The 16,445-nt window shown below is 45.3% G+C and overlaps 2 protein-coding genes across 3 annotated transcripts; one reads left to right on the forward strand and one right to left on the reverse strand.

Moving 5' to 3' along the window:
- The first annotated feature begins 2,561 nt into the window (after nucleotides 1-2,561).
- On the forward strand, nucleotides 2,562-3,155 carry LOC101778780 (protein LATE FLOWERING). The gene has a single exon (XM_004964144.1). It carries the CDS (start codon nucleotides 2,562-2,564, stop codon nucleotides 3,153-3,155), a length of 594 nt encoding a protein of 197 aa, XP_004964201.1.
- Nucleotides 3,156-11,288: 8,133 nt separating this feature from the next.
- LOC101771458 (pyruvate dehydrogenase E1 component subunit beta-3, chloroplastic) lies at nucleotides 11,289-14,914 on the reverse strand. 2 transcript variants are annotated; one of them, XM_004963147.4, is made up of 4 exons: nucleotides 14,634-14,911; nucleotides 14,401-14,492; nucleotides 14,267-14,313; nucleotides 11,289-12,532 (listed from the first exon to the last, which is right to left on the reverse strand). In XM_004963147.4, exons 1-4 carry the CDS (start codon nucleotides 14,707-14,709, stop codon nucleotides 11,560-11,562), a joined length of 1,188 nt encoding a protein of 395 aa, XP_004963204.1. In that variant the 5' UTR covers nucleotides 14,710-14,911; the 3' UTR covers nucleotides 11,289-11,559. The 2 variants fall into 2 exon arrangements, with proteins under 2 accessions (XP_004963204.1, XP_004963203.1); XM_004963146.4 differs by having other exon boundaries at nucleotides 14,267-14,492; nucleotides 14,634-14,914.
- Between the last annotated feature and the right edge of the window lie 1,531 nt (nucleotides 14,915-16,445).

A 16,445-nucleotide genomic window follows, 5' to 3' on the forward strand; every position in this document is an offset into this window, starting at 1 on the left:
CGAACAAAGATGCTCACAGGCGCAAGGAGACGTGGATGATGAGGGATCATGCTCATGCATTACATTATCCATTCATCCTCTGCCTCTCGTTGGCTTTGCCTTCCATGTATTCCTCTGGGTCGAGCCTCGAATTCGTACTGTTGGAGAGGCTTGGGCTTATTAGATGGAGGTGCTGCATCGGCCAAAACAGGTATGGTGTGACCGCTTGTCTAATCCCCATCAATTGATTACTATGTGGTACCTGCATGATGCGTCGGGGGTAGATGTTACCAAACCAGCTGGGATCCCTATTGTTCTGTCTATCCTCGATCGATCTCCTTGGACATCCTCAAACTGTTTTTTTGGTACGTTATTAGAGATACAAGTGTTCACCTATATTCATCTATATGGACACACATATATGCACATCCAATCTTTGCATGGTCGTCTCACTATCGAAACGCAAGTCTACTACTCTCGAAAGAAGAATTAGTGATAGAATTGTGAAAATCTTTTTTTTCGAAACGAACCGGGCAGTAGAGCTGCCGATTATATTAAAAAGAAGAGGGAGAATTGTGAAAATCTTGATAGTCCAAAAAAGTTGATGGTTGTTTGACTTTATTGTGTTACTTATACATGTGGAGGGTACTGTGATAATCTAGATTGGTAAATTGTAGGGGTTGAGAACAAGAATCTGCCCTGTTCCTTCACAAGTCAGCTTATAATTAAAAGCTGCCTTTTCACAATCTGAATTTGAAACAAAAAAAAGGACCTAACCTACCTGCAAACTCCATAGCACGCCCACCAAGGCTCAAACCCGGCCGTATGCTTGCATTGCATACTGGTGGACAATACTCAAAAGCCTTTTACCATCTTTCAAAGGATAAAAATCATCGAATCTTAGAAAAACATTGTAAAAGTACCCCAACCATTTTCTCTACAAAGTATCACCATGTACACCTACCTGATCAAAGTTCAAAGATGCTGATGTGAGGAGAGAACATGGCCTTGGACCCCTCTCATCATCAAAGGCAAAGCCGAGCAGTAGTTTTCACAGGTTTTGTTGGTTCCTTTACCCTTTGAGATCGAAACCGCTCCTGTTGGGGATCCCTATTATGTGCCGACACCACGCGGCACGCTCGCACGTGCTCCTTGGTAGCTGCCCCTGACCAATCACACACTTCACAAGCCTGCTCTCCTTGGCCGGACATGCTCACATGAACATTCGGGTCTGGGGCTCCGGACGTGACGCGAGAAAGGAGAAGAGGTCTGAAAGGTTGCGAAAGACCAGTGCACATATGCTCTGTGTTCTTCCTTTTCCGCTAACGACGACCACCTCTCAACTTTGCCGTACGTGTCATGGCCAGTAACATTCCTCTGTTGATGATTTTTACTATTGTGTCACGTAATAAAAAAAAGGATTATACATTGTTCACATCACAAAGCATGCATGCATGGGATCCACACACTAGCTAAGAATTGCTTCTTTAATCACTGATAACTACTGTCCCAACTCCCAACTAGTGTGATATGCTCCATGCTCTACAATGATGTGTACTGTGCTCGGAAAGCTGATCGACAATGAGAGCACGAGCTCGACATTTTCGAGTAAACTTGCATTGGAAAATTAGAGATTGGTGATGGTAACATCATTTTACACGAAGCAAGAACGAAAGCGTAACTAAACCATCTATTAACTTACCCCAACCCATAATTATTTTTCACATGTTACCGTATCACATGTCGTTACCTATGTATATTTTGTTCGTGGCAAGTTTGGAACATCACATGTGGAGGACCTGCAACTACACAGTACATGAGTGTGATATTGATTACCACCAACTATGATCTCTGTGGCAATGATCTCGAGCTCCTTTTGGGTGAGAGCAAGGGGTGTTTGGTTCTTTAGTTCGGATTAAAATTCATGTCACATTGAATATTCGGACGTTAATTAGGAGAACTAAACATGAGCTAATTATAAAACTAATTACATAGATGGAGGCTAATTCACGAGACGAATCTATTAAGCACATGTTTACTGTAGCACCATATTGTCAAACCATGGACTACTTAGGCTTAATAGATTCGTCTCACAAATTAGTCTTCATCTGTGCAATTAGTTTTATAATTAATCTATGCTTAATACTCCTAATTAGTATCTAAACATTCGATGTGACAGGAATTTTAAAAGGTCAAAAAAACCAAACACCCTCTAAGCACCAAACTTACCAAGCACCCCCTAAGCACCAAACTTGCTTGTCGTCTTTCCCATGGCTGTTTGGCGTGGGCTCCACCGTGGTTGGACGCAGTGTTCACCCTTGCAATAATGCGACTTCAGAATTAGGACATGGTGGGCTTGCCATTTCTGCCACAATCCTTGGCTATCCTTCCCTATTATATACCTCCTCCGATCCGATCCTTCACAAAAATCATAGCACACTCATTCGCCATCCAGACCCAACAAGAGCTCAAGCTCAGGTCGCTCATGGAAGCAGCAGCTCGCACCACCCTTCTCCATTGATCCTAGAGCGCAGCCTCTCTCAAAGAAGCTTCATTTCAGACAGAGCTCGCCGTGCTCTCCAATGGAGGCGCCTCCTTCATCTCTAGCCACGGCCACCTATGACGACGACGACTACATCGTCAACCTGTCGCTGACGCTGGGCCCGACCTCGCCGCTGACGCTGGGCCCGACCTCGCCGCAACCCTCCTCCCCTGACAATGCCGCCGCGATCGCGGCTACTGGTAATGGCAGTGTTGATGGAGGAGGAGGTGGTGGCAGCGGCAGAGGTGGTGTGAGGCTCTTCCCTTGCCTCTTCTGCAACAAGAAGTTCCTCAAGTCGCAGGCGCTAGGGGGACACCAGAATGCACACAAGAAAGAGAGGAGCGTCGGATGGAACGCTCACCTCTACCTCTCGCCGGAGACGTCCACCGTGCCCAACATAGTTACGCCGATTAGCCAAACATCTCCTACGGTGGTGCCCATCCATGTCTCGCACTCGTGCCGTTCCCAACGCACAGTACACCGCGATGATGCGGCAACATTTGGAGGGCCTCGTTACGCCACGGATGGTGATGGTAGTGGTTTATCAGGGTGGTGGTATGCGGAGGGCGGCCGATCGTGTACGCTTGGCGGGGACGAGAAGCAGAGGCATGTTGATCTCAATCTCAAGCTCTAGCTACCTACTAAGTACTGAGTTGCTCATGTTGAATGCGTGAGGTATTATTTTGTACTTTTGATTTCTCTTTGTTTCTTTTTGTTGCCATTTTCTAAACTAGTGTGTAAAGTACGTACTTGTGCCGATTGCACAACGGTCTATTGAAAATGTTTGTTCTCAAGCTGTTGTCCAGTTGCATGATGCTGCCTCTGCCCTGCGGCCTGCTTGGGGTACAGTTTGTTGGGGACTGGGGCCAGGGAATTGTGGCACACTTTGGAACACATGTGTAATGTTTTAAGCCAATGCTTCTATGGTGTTTGGTTATTTTACAGCTGCAAAGCTTTCAGTTTCTGATTGCGGAGACTGGAACATTTTCCTTAATCTAAAAAATGGTGTTTGGTTAATTTAGTATGTGAAATCTACTGCCAATGCTTTATTGATCTCTCCATTGAGCTGTCGATCAAGAGCTTCTCAGTCTTCCAAGTTTCCAAGAAGTACCCAATTATCGTGGACTGAAGAATGTTTTTGACAGTTGTCACAAAAGTTTTGCCTGACCAGGTAATATTTGGTAACATGAAAAAAAAATGATGGTGAATAGGGCGCACTGTTCTTGTGGCCTTTTCTTGCTGGGATTCCGATGCGTTAGTTGATGCTTAAAACTTGGGAAATACACTTTCATTTCACTAGTTATTGGATTCTCGGTGAGTTTTTGTAACAGTTATGAAAAGGAATTACACGGACTAAAAAAATGCAATTCAACTTAACAGTAGCAGTGCTTTTCAGATGGTCAACACTGTGGGTCGGACAATTATGGAACATCGTACGTTGCCACTTCCTTCCCAAAGATCTAAACTCGATACGTGGGCCCAATTTTGCTGGAGCACCATTCATGTGTCGAGATTTCATCTGTGCAACCTAATATTTAGACATGACACAAATTAATCGCTTCACTTTCACATTGTTAAGTCATTTGCTATCATGCATGCATGGACACCATGCACGAATAGTGCACAAACCATTACATTTTTTCTCTTTTTTTCCTTGGAAAACAAAACACGCTTCTTCAATAAAACTTAAGTAGTGAAACTGATCAACAACGACTCACATATGGCGACGCAAGTGCATTACTACGAAAAGCGCCACAAGGGTGACAATGCAAGATATCGCAATTGGTTAATCAAAAGAATGGAATGTGATAACATTATCGTCCACAGTCTCACCAAGAACCATAACTCGTACCAGGTGGAAAGACTAGAGATTTCATGAACAGTTTTAGAAACAAACCGTTTGTAGTAAGTAGCCAGGAATCCCCTTTTCTTTCATTGTCAGGGGGGCCAGCAGTGCTAAGTTTGCTCAAGATTTGATCAAATTCAAAATTTATAGTGAAAAAAAATCCAAACCATAGGGGGGGCTGGCCCCTGGGCGCCCCCCTCCCTCCGCCACTGGTAATATCCCATACGCCTCTTTCTACAAGTAATTTGTTTTTGTTGGTTGAAATCATAGATGGACATGAAACCAGGTGCCAGCTAATTAATAGGTACTAGCTAATTTCAGCTAATTAAGGTGGATCCAGTTAAATCTTTTCTAAACTAGCTAGCTAATGGATTAGCTGAGTGGATCCAAAGTTGCTTGTCATGTTCCTCCGTTATGTTAATGTGGACCTCAATTGCTGCTAACTCAGATGGTGGAGATGATGGAGGCCACATCAACAACTTGTGCCAATATAGGTGTGGCAATAGCCAAACACCACCAATGGTGCCGATTCCAGTCTCGGACTACTCATGCAAGTCATATGGACACCCTCTCATCGATCAAGCCCACATCAACGACACAACAGCATGCATTTGGACTTTGGAGCATCCCATTACACCATTGGCAATAACACCGCTATGATGATGATAAGAGTTCAACGCAAAGGCGGATTGTACTGTACAGATGTTAATGTTGATTAGCTTTACAAAGAAGAGCAAACAAATTATGTGTTTATAAACAGATGGAGTTGTGACGCCGGTGCTCCAATGCATGCAAGCCTCCAATATAATGATCAGTAGTTAGCATGCCGTATCATCAATTATCAGTAACACTACTCTCTGCTGACTGCCTGCTAGTACAGGGCCCACTACTCAGTACTCCACTCCACATGAGTCTGGCCCACATCACAGTGACCGCCCTTAGCTTTCCTGCAGGCTCTGCTGTTGCTCCCCAGCTGTTGGTTTCTGCGTCCTGAGCTGAATGATCTCCCCATGACCACCGCAATCTGCTTCAATTTGTCGCCACGTGACCTGTTCAGTTCTCCTCCTGCGGATACGGGATACGCCCGTATTCTTGGATGCCGTAGCATCTCATCGAAGCACTGAGAATGCATGTGGTAACCAATTCTCCGTTGTAATCAAGGATCGGAGATGAAGAGAGCAGGGGTTTGCATGATGGGTGCATTCATTTTTTCCCCCAACAAACAAAAAAGCAGACGTCTCGTCGTGTCCGGAGATCTGCCGATCCAATGACATGCGGATCTCTCACCTCTGCCACTGCCGATGCTTTTCAGTGCCACTGCTCTTCGTTCCCAGCCAATTCAATCAATGAACCTGAAGGCCAGCCATGGCACAATTGGCAGTAACAGCCGCATGCTCAAGGTGCCAGCCATGGCGATCAATCTCTTCTCTGCCTTCGTCCACGATGACTCCACTTTTGCTATCTGTCCACTCCGTCCTCTCTTCGTGAGTCACGGGCGGACCCATAGGGTATGCCGGGTGGGCCACAGCATACCCTGGGATCCAGCTATAAGTGAAATATAATATATATTTTATTTGTAAAAAAATAACAATCAATTTACCTGGTATACACCCGACGCTTGACGATTCGGCTATGCGGTGTAACTTGCCTCTGCCTCGAGGAGTCGACGATATCCCACCGGGCCTACCCACGTGCACGGCTTCAATCAATTTTAGGCATCATTGATGAGTCCAGTTCTCAATGTGATTATATGGAAAATCAGCAAGGTATGGTCATGCCCGAAACCAAACAAATGATGACTATTTTAGAAGAGAAGTATATATTGGTGTCATTGATCAAATTAGTCAAGAGCTTGATAATCGGTTTGATAAGATCAATATGGAGTAACTTTCTTGTATGTCAACCTTCAGTCCTTCCAATTCATTTGCTTCGTTTGATGCACAAAAGGTACGTAGATTGGCTGAATTTTATCCTAAGGATTTCTCCAACAATGATTTGCTAAAACTTGAATTGCAACTTGATAATTATATTGATGATATGCGACGAGATGATAGCCTCAAGGGTCTAGACAACATCGTTGATCTCTCGATTAAGCTTGTTCAAACACGAAGGCACAAAGTGTATGATATGATTTACTTGCTTATCAAATTGATATTGCTTTTACTAGTGGCAACAGCGAGTGTTGAAAGGGTATTTTTTGCATTGGTTATAGTGAAAAAAAAGTCAAGGAATAAGCTAGGTGATAGTGTTTTGGACGATTGTCTAGTCATATTCATTGAGCGGGATATTTTCTTCCAAGTGAATGAAGATGATATAATCAAGCCATTCATGTCATTCAAAAAGCGGTGGGTAAACAAAATAGACAAGTAATATTGTAAGCTTTTTTTGTGCTATATTTCGAACTATCCGTATTTCATTTGAACTATTTATATTATGATTTGTTATTGTTTCTAGCTTAATCTTTGAATTTAAGATTTATCATGTTATTTAGTGCATGTGGTTTACCAAATTAGAATATGATTTTACCAAATTTTAAATAATTTTATCAAATTGCATGAGATTTTTTTTAGCATACCCTGTGATAAAATTTTAGATCCGCTAGTGTCACGAGTTCATGTCATAGCGCACTGCTGACTGGCCGGAGTGCTGGCAGCAGGTCATGGCACTAGCTGTCGAGCTGCAGTAGAGGGCACTGCTGAGTCTACAGATTCCGCCGGCCGTACGGCCCCGCGCAAGCCGCCAAGAGGAGACAGGGCTCTGACACCAAAGGTTACAGACGTGGCACTCGCCACCTCGCCAGCTCGGACACCAGCCTCCGGTTGCCGTACGGTCCGCTAGCTCTCCGGCGCAGCTCATCGTGCGCCGGTGTACAACGACGCATTCACTATGGTCTTCATACTTTGCTAATGTGAGGTAACGAAAGTCACATTTCCAACCGCAGTTCACCCTAACTTTATTCTTCGCTCATAAACTGTCTTTTCTATAGCATCTTGATGAATGACGACTCGATCGTGCGTACACTGATTAGTTGTCAGAGAGGCGATTATCATTTAAAAGTAGAGCAGTCTGCTTAAAGCAACTTACATTTTAGATTATGGGTGCCCACCATACGATCGTTCACAGATGCTCATCAAAATGATTAAGTTAATATCAAAACATAGCAATAGCCCATAGGTACACTTTCTGAAAATGCACAAGCTCGTAGATGCAACATTCAAGTTCCGCCACTTTGATACGGGCTAGCCTATCGCATAGCGACGGTCAGACCTACGCAGGGATGGAGTTCGGATTGGGAGACGGGGGCAGCAAACGCTAGAACATTAGTTCTTTTTTCCTAAGCCTGTCTGCATGGGCTATTACTAAAGTTTAGCACTTCTACTCATTAGCACTCCCACTTGAAGACATGGCTAATGGATAGAGCTAAAATTCATAAAATATTACTTTTGCCCTTATCTCCTCACCTCCCCTTTTTGTAAAAAGCACTTACCTCCTATTTTACACTGGGGGGGGGGGGGGGGGACTAAAGTCTAGCACTCCCATTAGCACTCATGTTTGGATGAGCTAATGCGGGATGCTGTTAAACTTTAGCACTTTCACCCATTAGCACTTGGATCCAAATAAACCCTTAATCTAATGACCTATAGTAAAAATAATGAAGCATTAGGGGGCATGCCCCCCTAGCTCTACCACGTGATACACGGTGACACACCCACAAGGATATAGGACCCACAAGGATATAGGTAGGTGCATGCAAGTGCCAGACCGCACCCATGGGTTTTAATAGATTAGGGTTGGGACAGCATTAGCTTTCACCCGCGGGTGTCTAGTTGGCCTCGAATTAAATGGTATTACTTAGTTAATTTAGTCATTTGGAGTTTGGAACTTTGGATTTATTTTTCTTCTTTTGTGTCATCGTGATAAATTTGATTTCGAATACACTATGTGTAGTTTAGCTGTGCTTGTTGCTTATATATGTTATTTTTTTAAACCATTAGCGGTTAGGAGCATTGCCTTTCATTTAAGGAGAAGAAGAGTTCAGATTACATAAGGCTATAAATTACATAAAAGGAAATAGATTCTGAAACACCAATAAACACTAAGAACGACGCTGAAATCAACAACGTTACGATACAACGATCTCGTCTGCGAGCAGTGGTTTCCCGCAAGCTTGACAGTGCAAATTGATGTCTTCTTAGATTGTTGTTGTCAAACACTCTACAGTTTCTTTCCTTCCAAATGTGCCATGTCGTGTACATCATAATCGCCGCAATGGATCTTCACCTCCTATCATTGAACTACTCCATGGATCTATTCCACCATTGCTCCATGTCTTCATCGTCACCCCCCTATGCTATTGCAGCTATGCTTGTTCAATTAGACACCAGCAGCCAGACTTCTTTCGCAGATGGGCAAAGCAGGTATAAGTGTAAGGCTGATTCTGGAGCTTGATCACAAAGAGGACAGATTGGAGAGCAGGGCTAGTTCCTAGCTATGAGCTTGTCAGCTGTCAGTATTTTGTTTTGTACTAACAACCATGCAAAGAACTTGAGTTTAGATTCAGTATGAGCTGTCCAGATAGTTCTTGCATGAAAGGATGAATAAGTTCCTTGTAACTGTGCCAGGTACGCAGACTTGGAAGTATAAATCCCATTTGAAATCCATTTCTAGCTAATGGTGTCTTCATCATCATTTAACTGGATATTCTGCACCATATCCCACAAAGTAACAAACTGACTCATTTGTTGCACTGAATTCATCCTCCACAACCCTCTTGTCCAGTTGTGGTTATGCAGCTCGTCTTTAATTGATATGTTCTTCCTCCAAGCCAGTTTGTAAAGATCTGGAGCAACATCCATCAGTGCTTTGCCATCAAGCCAATTGCACTACCAGAATTTAGCACGGTTCCCATTACCAAGTGTGGCAACAATGCTTGCTCTAAACAGTTCTCAATCAACGTTGCTCCAAGGTGTTATGGTCCCTACCCACGGCCTGTCCTCTTCCTTCCACTCAAACCACAGCCATCTCAGCCTCAAAGCCCTGCTGAAAAGGTCGAGATCCAAGATTCCTAATCCACCTTTGTTCTTTGGCAGCATGACTTTGTTCCACCTTACGAGACAATGTCCTCCCTATGCACTTTCAGACCCTTTCCATAGGAAACCTCTTCTCAACTTATCTATCTTTTTTAGAGGCCATTTTGGCAATGAAAAGTCCGATAGGAAGTAAATAGGCATAGCTGTGAGCACTAATCTTACTAGAGTCAATCTACCTGCCTTGTCAAGGAGTTTTCCTTTCCAGGCCGGTTGTTTGGCAGCAATCTTGTCAATTAGGGGCTGAACTTCAAGTCTTCTTATTCTTCTGAGGCTCAGTGGTATGCCCAAGTAGGTGCATGGAAAGTTTTTGAGCTGACAAGGCAAGTTTTGCAGAACCTCCTCCATTGGGACTCCTTCACACCGAATTGGGTATGCTGCACTCTTGGCAATGTTGATTTGAAGTCCTGAAACTTTGCCAAATGTGTCGAAGATGACTGAAATGGTGTCAATTTCCTCCTTGACAGGGTTAACAAACACTGCAGCGTCATCAGCATACAAGCTAAGTCTTATTTTGGCTGCTCTACTAGTAATAGGAGATAATGCATTGCATTGCTCAGCCATGGACAACAGTTTCTGCAGTGGTTCCAGTGCTATGATGAACAACATTGGAGATAGTGGGTCACCTTGTCTCAATCCCTTCTTATGTCTGAATTTTGTTGTTTGAGATCCATTGACTAAAACTGAAGAAGATGCAGTGTGCAGTAGGATAGTGACCCATTCTCTCCATCGTGTGCCAAACCCCATATTGTCCATGACTTCTAGCAAGTAATCCCACCTCACCGAGTCAAAAGCTTTGGCAATGTCAAGTTTAAGAAAAAGAGCCGGCCTGTGTGCCCTGTGTAGTTCTCTGATCAAGTTTTGAGTGTAAAGGAAATTGTCATGTATACTTTTTTCTTTATGAAAGCACTTTGGTTTCTTTACACCGGTCATTTAAAGAGTGAGATAATCTGTTGGCTAGTATTTTTGAAATGATCTTTGCTATGCTACTTGTTAGGCTAATTGGCCTGTAATCAGAAATCTTAGTTGGTACTGATTTCTTGGGTATTAGCACAACGTGGGCTGAGTTTAGGATGTTAACGGCCACTGACTGGGCCTCTGAGGCCGGATTTGTGGTGTCCTCCTACGACTATGCCCACATATGGCTATGGATCCCGCGGGCAGCCGTTACCATTAACGACAAGCCTTGCCAGCACTCGTGGTAACTTTGCTCCTCAGTCCTCACATGCTAGCAGTAAGATTTTTTCCTTTTCCAGTTTTTACTGCTACTAGTCTACTACTCTAGTAGTGCTTTTTACTGAAGATAGTTTGGCCGTGTTCGTTCAGCTGCAGGCTGCTGCGTCAATCCGCGTCAAGTTGATGTGAAATCTTTCTCTGGCGTCGACCTGTGTGCCCTTCTTGCAATGCATGCACATCCCCTCTGTAAGAGTAAACTGTTGCTTCGTTTGAGTTAAAAAAAATGTTTTTGGATAAAAACTAAAGAACACATGGACCGACCAATCCCGTGCATGCATCACGATCTGCTGCTTCTGCTCACCATGGCAGCTCGCATTGTCACTGGCCACCTACCTATTCTTCCTGTAAGCTTGTGAAATGCACCATTGCCAGAACAAGATGCACGTTGAACTTCGTGAAATGAAACATTGCCAGCACAAGATACACGTTGAACAATGCAAAGTTCATAGAAACTAAAAGAATCGCCGAAATCAGGCAAAACATGCCAAAAAAAAAAAAGAGGTAGTAGAAGCTCCCGGTACCGTGTCAGTATTCACTAGCCACAGCGCGTCAGTGCAGAGATGCAATCAGCAGATGCAGGAGTGTAAACTTCAGCGGATGGAATCAACTCTCATACGTATTAAAGGCTGTCACTATACCCCCAGAATGTTTATGGGAACTGATCACTGGCAAAGTGGCAAACAAATGCTCAAACCTAACATTGGAGAACAAGGACCAGCACAGGGCATTGAATTTTGCAAAATATGCACCACTGGGAAATAGAACATATGTCTACGCCACAATCAAGTGTCGCTACATAGCAAAACAAATAGAACACGGTGTTTACGAATCCACAAACGATGTAACTTAGCAATGTCGTGATACTGCGATCATTGGCAGATCTGCTCGACAGCCGCCACGATCTGTGCAGGCTGCACCACGGTGGCGTCCTCCAGAGTTGCGGCGTACGGGGTCGGCACGTCCTGTGATGACAGGCACATGATGGGTGCGTCCAGGTAGTCCCAGAAGTTGTCAATGATGGCGGACCTCAGGCTGGCGCCGATGCCACCCGTCCGCATGCACTCCTCCACGATCAGCACGCGGTGGGTCTTCTTGATGGAGTTACCGATCGTGTGCAGATCAAACGGCTTCAGCGACCTGATGTCAATGACCTCAGGGTCGTACCCTTTGTTCACCAGGGTCTTGGCAGCCTGCATCACATGGTACCTCATGCGGGAGTACGTGAGGATGGTCACGTGCTCACCTGGGCGCACCATCTCAGCCTCCTCCAGGCAGCAGATGTATTCCTCATCTGGGATTTTCTCCTTCAGGTTGTACAGGAGGACGTGCTCGAACAGCACCACAGGGTTCTCGCTCCTTATAGCTGCCTTCATCAGGCCCTTCGCATTGTAAGGAGTAGAGCAAGCAACCATTTGAAGGCCAGGAATTGACTGGAAGTATGACTCAAGACGCTGTGAGTGCTCAGCACCGAGCTGACGACCAACACCACCAGGGCCTCGGATCACAACCGGGATCTTGAACTGACCACCTGAAGTGTAGTGAAGCATTCCACAGTTGTTCGAGATCTGATTGTAGGCAAGGAGAAGGAAACCCATGTTCATGCCTTCAACAACTGGCCTGAGCCCTTTCATTGCTGCTCCAACTCCCATGCCAGTGAAAGAGTTCTCAGCAATAGGTGTATCAAGAACCCGAAGATCTCCAAACATCTCAGCCAAGCCCTTGGTCACCTTATATGAACCTCCATAGTGACCAACATCTTCACCCATGACACACACTGTTGGATCCAAATTCATCTCTTCTATCAAGGCTTCACGAAGGGCCTCAAACATCAGCAACTCATGGCTAAACATAAGAAAAAGTCAACATAATCAGGTATATGTAGATCATCACAAGAAACAGAAATCAAACACAAACTGAATTTCAACATCCTGTATCCATAGAGGCAACAATAGCCATCATATGACACAAATTGCAGTTCAGAGAACAAGATTCTATGTTCATTTTATGTCTTTAACCAGTAGGCCAGTAGCATATTTTTTATTACTGCAGCAGAGCTTAACAAGGTAAACAGGTTTCTGATTGCAATACTGCTGGCAACTGCAGTACAGTGATTGGTTCAAAAACTAGTGTACGCTGTTCTTTTGCCAGTGTTCCAATGTTCATGGTTGAGTATCAAGTTTAGTGAGTCTAGCAAGGTTCAAGATTGTCCCCTGCTAGTAGACTTTGAAGCAGTTCAATTTTTTTCTCGAATATGCTGGAGAGCTGCACATCATTTCATTTAAGAAGGAAAAAGTACAAATTGAAAAAGGACACCACACTGTCAGCCTGACACCTACACACACCAACACACCAAACACAAGTTTTGCAGAACAGGAGTCTTAATGAATCAGGGACATAATCATGAAGACAGGTTTGTTTGGTACTGCTAGATACAAGCACCAGGTAATATGACCCAAATCGAACAGGAGTCTAAAACTTGTCATCAAATTTCGCTTAAAGAAATAGGCACTTTTATGTTTCTAACCAATCACTTAACTACATTTGGGGTATTCTGAAGGCGAGTTCATTTCTAACGCCAAAAAATAAAATAAATAAAAGGGTCTACGCACCATGCAGGAATTGACAGTGTTTAAACTCTTTTGGATTAAACCTCATCAAATGTAGCGCAAATAATGGTCACTTGGTCAGATGTCAAATCTCCTGATACCATATTTGCATTAAACTCAAAGGAAAGAAGTCTACGCAAGTTTCAAAGAAACCAAGAACCATATACCAGCATAGAATTTAAGCTCTACTGCCAATAAGAATGCTCTAGTTGACCATTATATAACATATGGCATAGAACAAATTGTTATAATTCTAATATTCTACTGGTTAACCAGTAGGATCCAATCCACCAGTTTTACATTCCAACTTAGCTAGATAGAAATCACCAAACATTTGCTTCTTGCTTGCAGGTAAAAGGCAGTGTTCATTGAGGATATATCATAAAGCTGCTATTATTGTTCTGATTACCGAGAACCACATCAAATTTGTATCTACTCAAACTGGGATTTCTCAAACATGGATTGATTATTTGATTAGAAGATGGTCATGATTACCACAGTTACTGAGCAAATCCACCTGGTGGAGTTCAGTCTATCCAATTTGTACCCAATTCCAAGTTTATAAGTTGCAAAAGCATTAAATTAAGAAATAAAGCCCAGCCTTACTTTTCTCTGCTCACCTCTCCCAGATCCCAGTTAATGGGATTGAACATCTAAATCACACAATTCCAATATTACTCCCACCGAAGCTAAAGTATATGTGGGAAGCAGCATCTAAGGAGTAAAATTTGAGACTAACAGCATGCCAGCATCCATTTCAGCTGAAAAACACAGGGCTAATACGAGTCTATCATTGATTATAAATCAAAAGCCATTGACAATAGACAGCAACCAGGAAAGCTATGCCTGCTCACACGGTGGATCCGAGGCTAAATTTCATAGTGACGTCTAAACCAACCCGAATTTTTTGCACTAACCCAATTATGATAGATTTGAATTCAGGTTGGCAGCACACATCTCAGAATCTTACCCGCCAGACTTGGATCCCGCTTCGGCGGCCGCCTCATCCGCCTTCGCCTGCACATACCACAGAGCAAATAAATCAGCGCAACGCTGCAAGCGCGAGCACATCACAGATAAGCGAGGATGAAGCCAGCACGTAACTGCAACGGCGTTGCGAGCCACCAGCCTGCCTCGCGCCGAGCCCGCTCCTCCCTTCGCCGCCGCGGCCACGCGCACGCTCCTCCTCGCCGCCGCTGCAGAAACGATGCGAAGCGAGAATCGGTTCGGTCAGTCAGTCGCTGGCCGCTTCGTCAGCCCGGTTCGCGCGGGGTGCGAGAAGCCCCACGAACCGCTGGAGGGGACAGTCGGGGGAGGTCTCGCGGAGGCGTGCGTACCTGGGGCGGCGGATCTGGGCTTGGCGGAGGCTACGGCGCCGACGCCGTGCAGCGTGGAGGACGCAGCGGCCGCCATTGGTCCCGTCTCGTCTCGCGCTAGCAGAGGGGTCGGGCGGCGGCGACGGCGTTGGAGGTGGAGGTGGCGGTGGCGGTGCGGACGCGCGCGGTGGGGGCGGCGCTTTATACGCTCACGCTGTGGCCTCGGCGAAGGGGGCGCGGAGGAGGAAGCGAGGTGGGGGAGGCGGAGAGCACGAGGCGACGCGACGAGCAGCTTCTTCTCGGCGGCGAGGGGGGGGGAGGGCGGATAGAGGGAGCTCTTCCGTGCACGGGGTCTATGCACCGAGAGGTCGGGGTCCCACTTGGACGGCGGAGATGCGAGGAGGCCGACGGTTAGCTCACGACGGCCCACGGGGAGGCGTATGTGGACCGGGTGCAGATGGGTGGGTGCGAGCCTCGGTTCCATCGCCCGGCCTCCGCCCTCCTGTTTTTGGATGGACCTGATCCATCTGCGCGGGCTTTGATTGCACTTTACGGCCCAGTAGAGAGGGGAGTATAGGCCGCCGGTACGGGGGGATTCAGTCCAAAGAAGAAAAGGAATTTGGAAATTATTTGTCGTTTCCATATTACAGAGGAAATCCAACTAAACTCCACAGGTGGAATTCAAGTAAGACACAAAAATGCCAGATAATTCCAGCAACAATTCAAAATGTTTAGAAATAAACTAAGATGCTACTATAATAGTTAGAAATACTTGTCACTGACTTGCGATAAATGGTTTAGAAATAAAACAAACTTTCTTAAGGTTTTGAAGAATCGGAAATTTACTTAAAAATATGTACGACTAAAAATAAAAAATATAATACACGGGCCTAGTAGTTTGCTTTACAAGAAGCATTTTCGCATTTTGCTTTACAGACCAGCGCTAAACAGTCCAACGCTCTAATAGCCAGCAGCCCAGCCCAGGATCTCTGCAGCGCAGCCCAACCCTCCAATGCAAGGGCACCCTCTGCCCCTCTCGCCTGTCGCAGCACTCAGCGGCGGCGCGGCCTGGATCTCGCATCCACTGCACGCTGACGCCGCCGCCGAGAGAGCGTGTTGCTCTGGTGCGGTTGCCGTGCCGATTTCTGCCAGTCCCGACCACCAAGTGCCAGTTCATGGGGGAGCTGGGACTGGGAGCAAGACGAGGTGCAACATCATCCGCTGCTAATCCATCGGCCTGCAGCGAATCGGCCGCTCCCTGCTTGTCTGCATCTGCTCCTGCTGCATCCATGCTTTAGACAAACCGTGTGTGTGTATAAAAAAAAATCCAAATGCTTCTTTAGTTCTTTAGACTAGATTCTACTTGATTCATCGACATCCATTGGTCTTTTTTTTTGTTTGAATTAAGGTTTAAATTGTAGTGGTTTTGCATGAACCAGAAGCTTGTTTTGGTTGCAATATCTTTTGCCTTCTGATTTATGCTCTTGCTTATTGCCCTGGCTCACGAGCTTAACGAGCCAGGTCGAGCTCGCGACGAGACGAGCTGAGCTGGACTTTTAGCGGATAATGAGTCGATGCGATTTGGAGGATGGAACGTAGCATGGGATTGTCATCCTAAACCGGCCTTGTCCACGTAAGCATACTCGTCGTTCGTACTCAGATGAGACCCGTACGGAAAAAGATGCACACATGCACATACACACACACACAAGATAGATACATCATCCATGCAATTAATGCAATGCATTGCACATAGACGACAAGCGAAAAAGCTATTAGCAGCGGATAAGAAGATGACACGGAGCATCTGCTGGGCCAACAAAGGCTTTGGGA

Source organism: Setaria italica, chromosome III (genome assembly GCF_000263155.2).
Source record: "Setaria italica strain Yugu1 chromosome III, Setaria_italica_v2.0, whole genome shotgun sequence".
Classification (NCBI taxonomy): Eukaryota; Viridiplantae; Streptophyta; class Magnoliopsida; order Poales; family Poaceae; genus Setaria; species Setaria italica.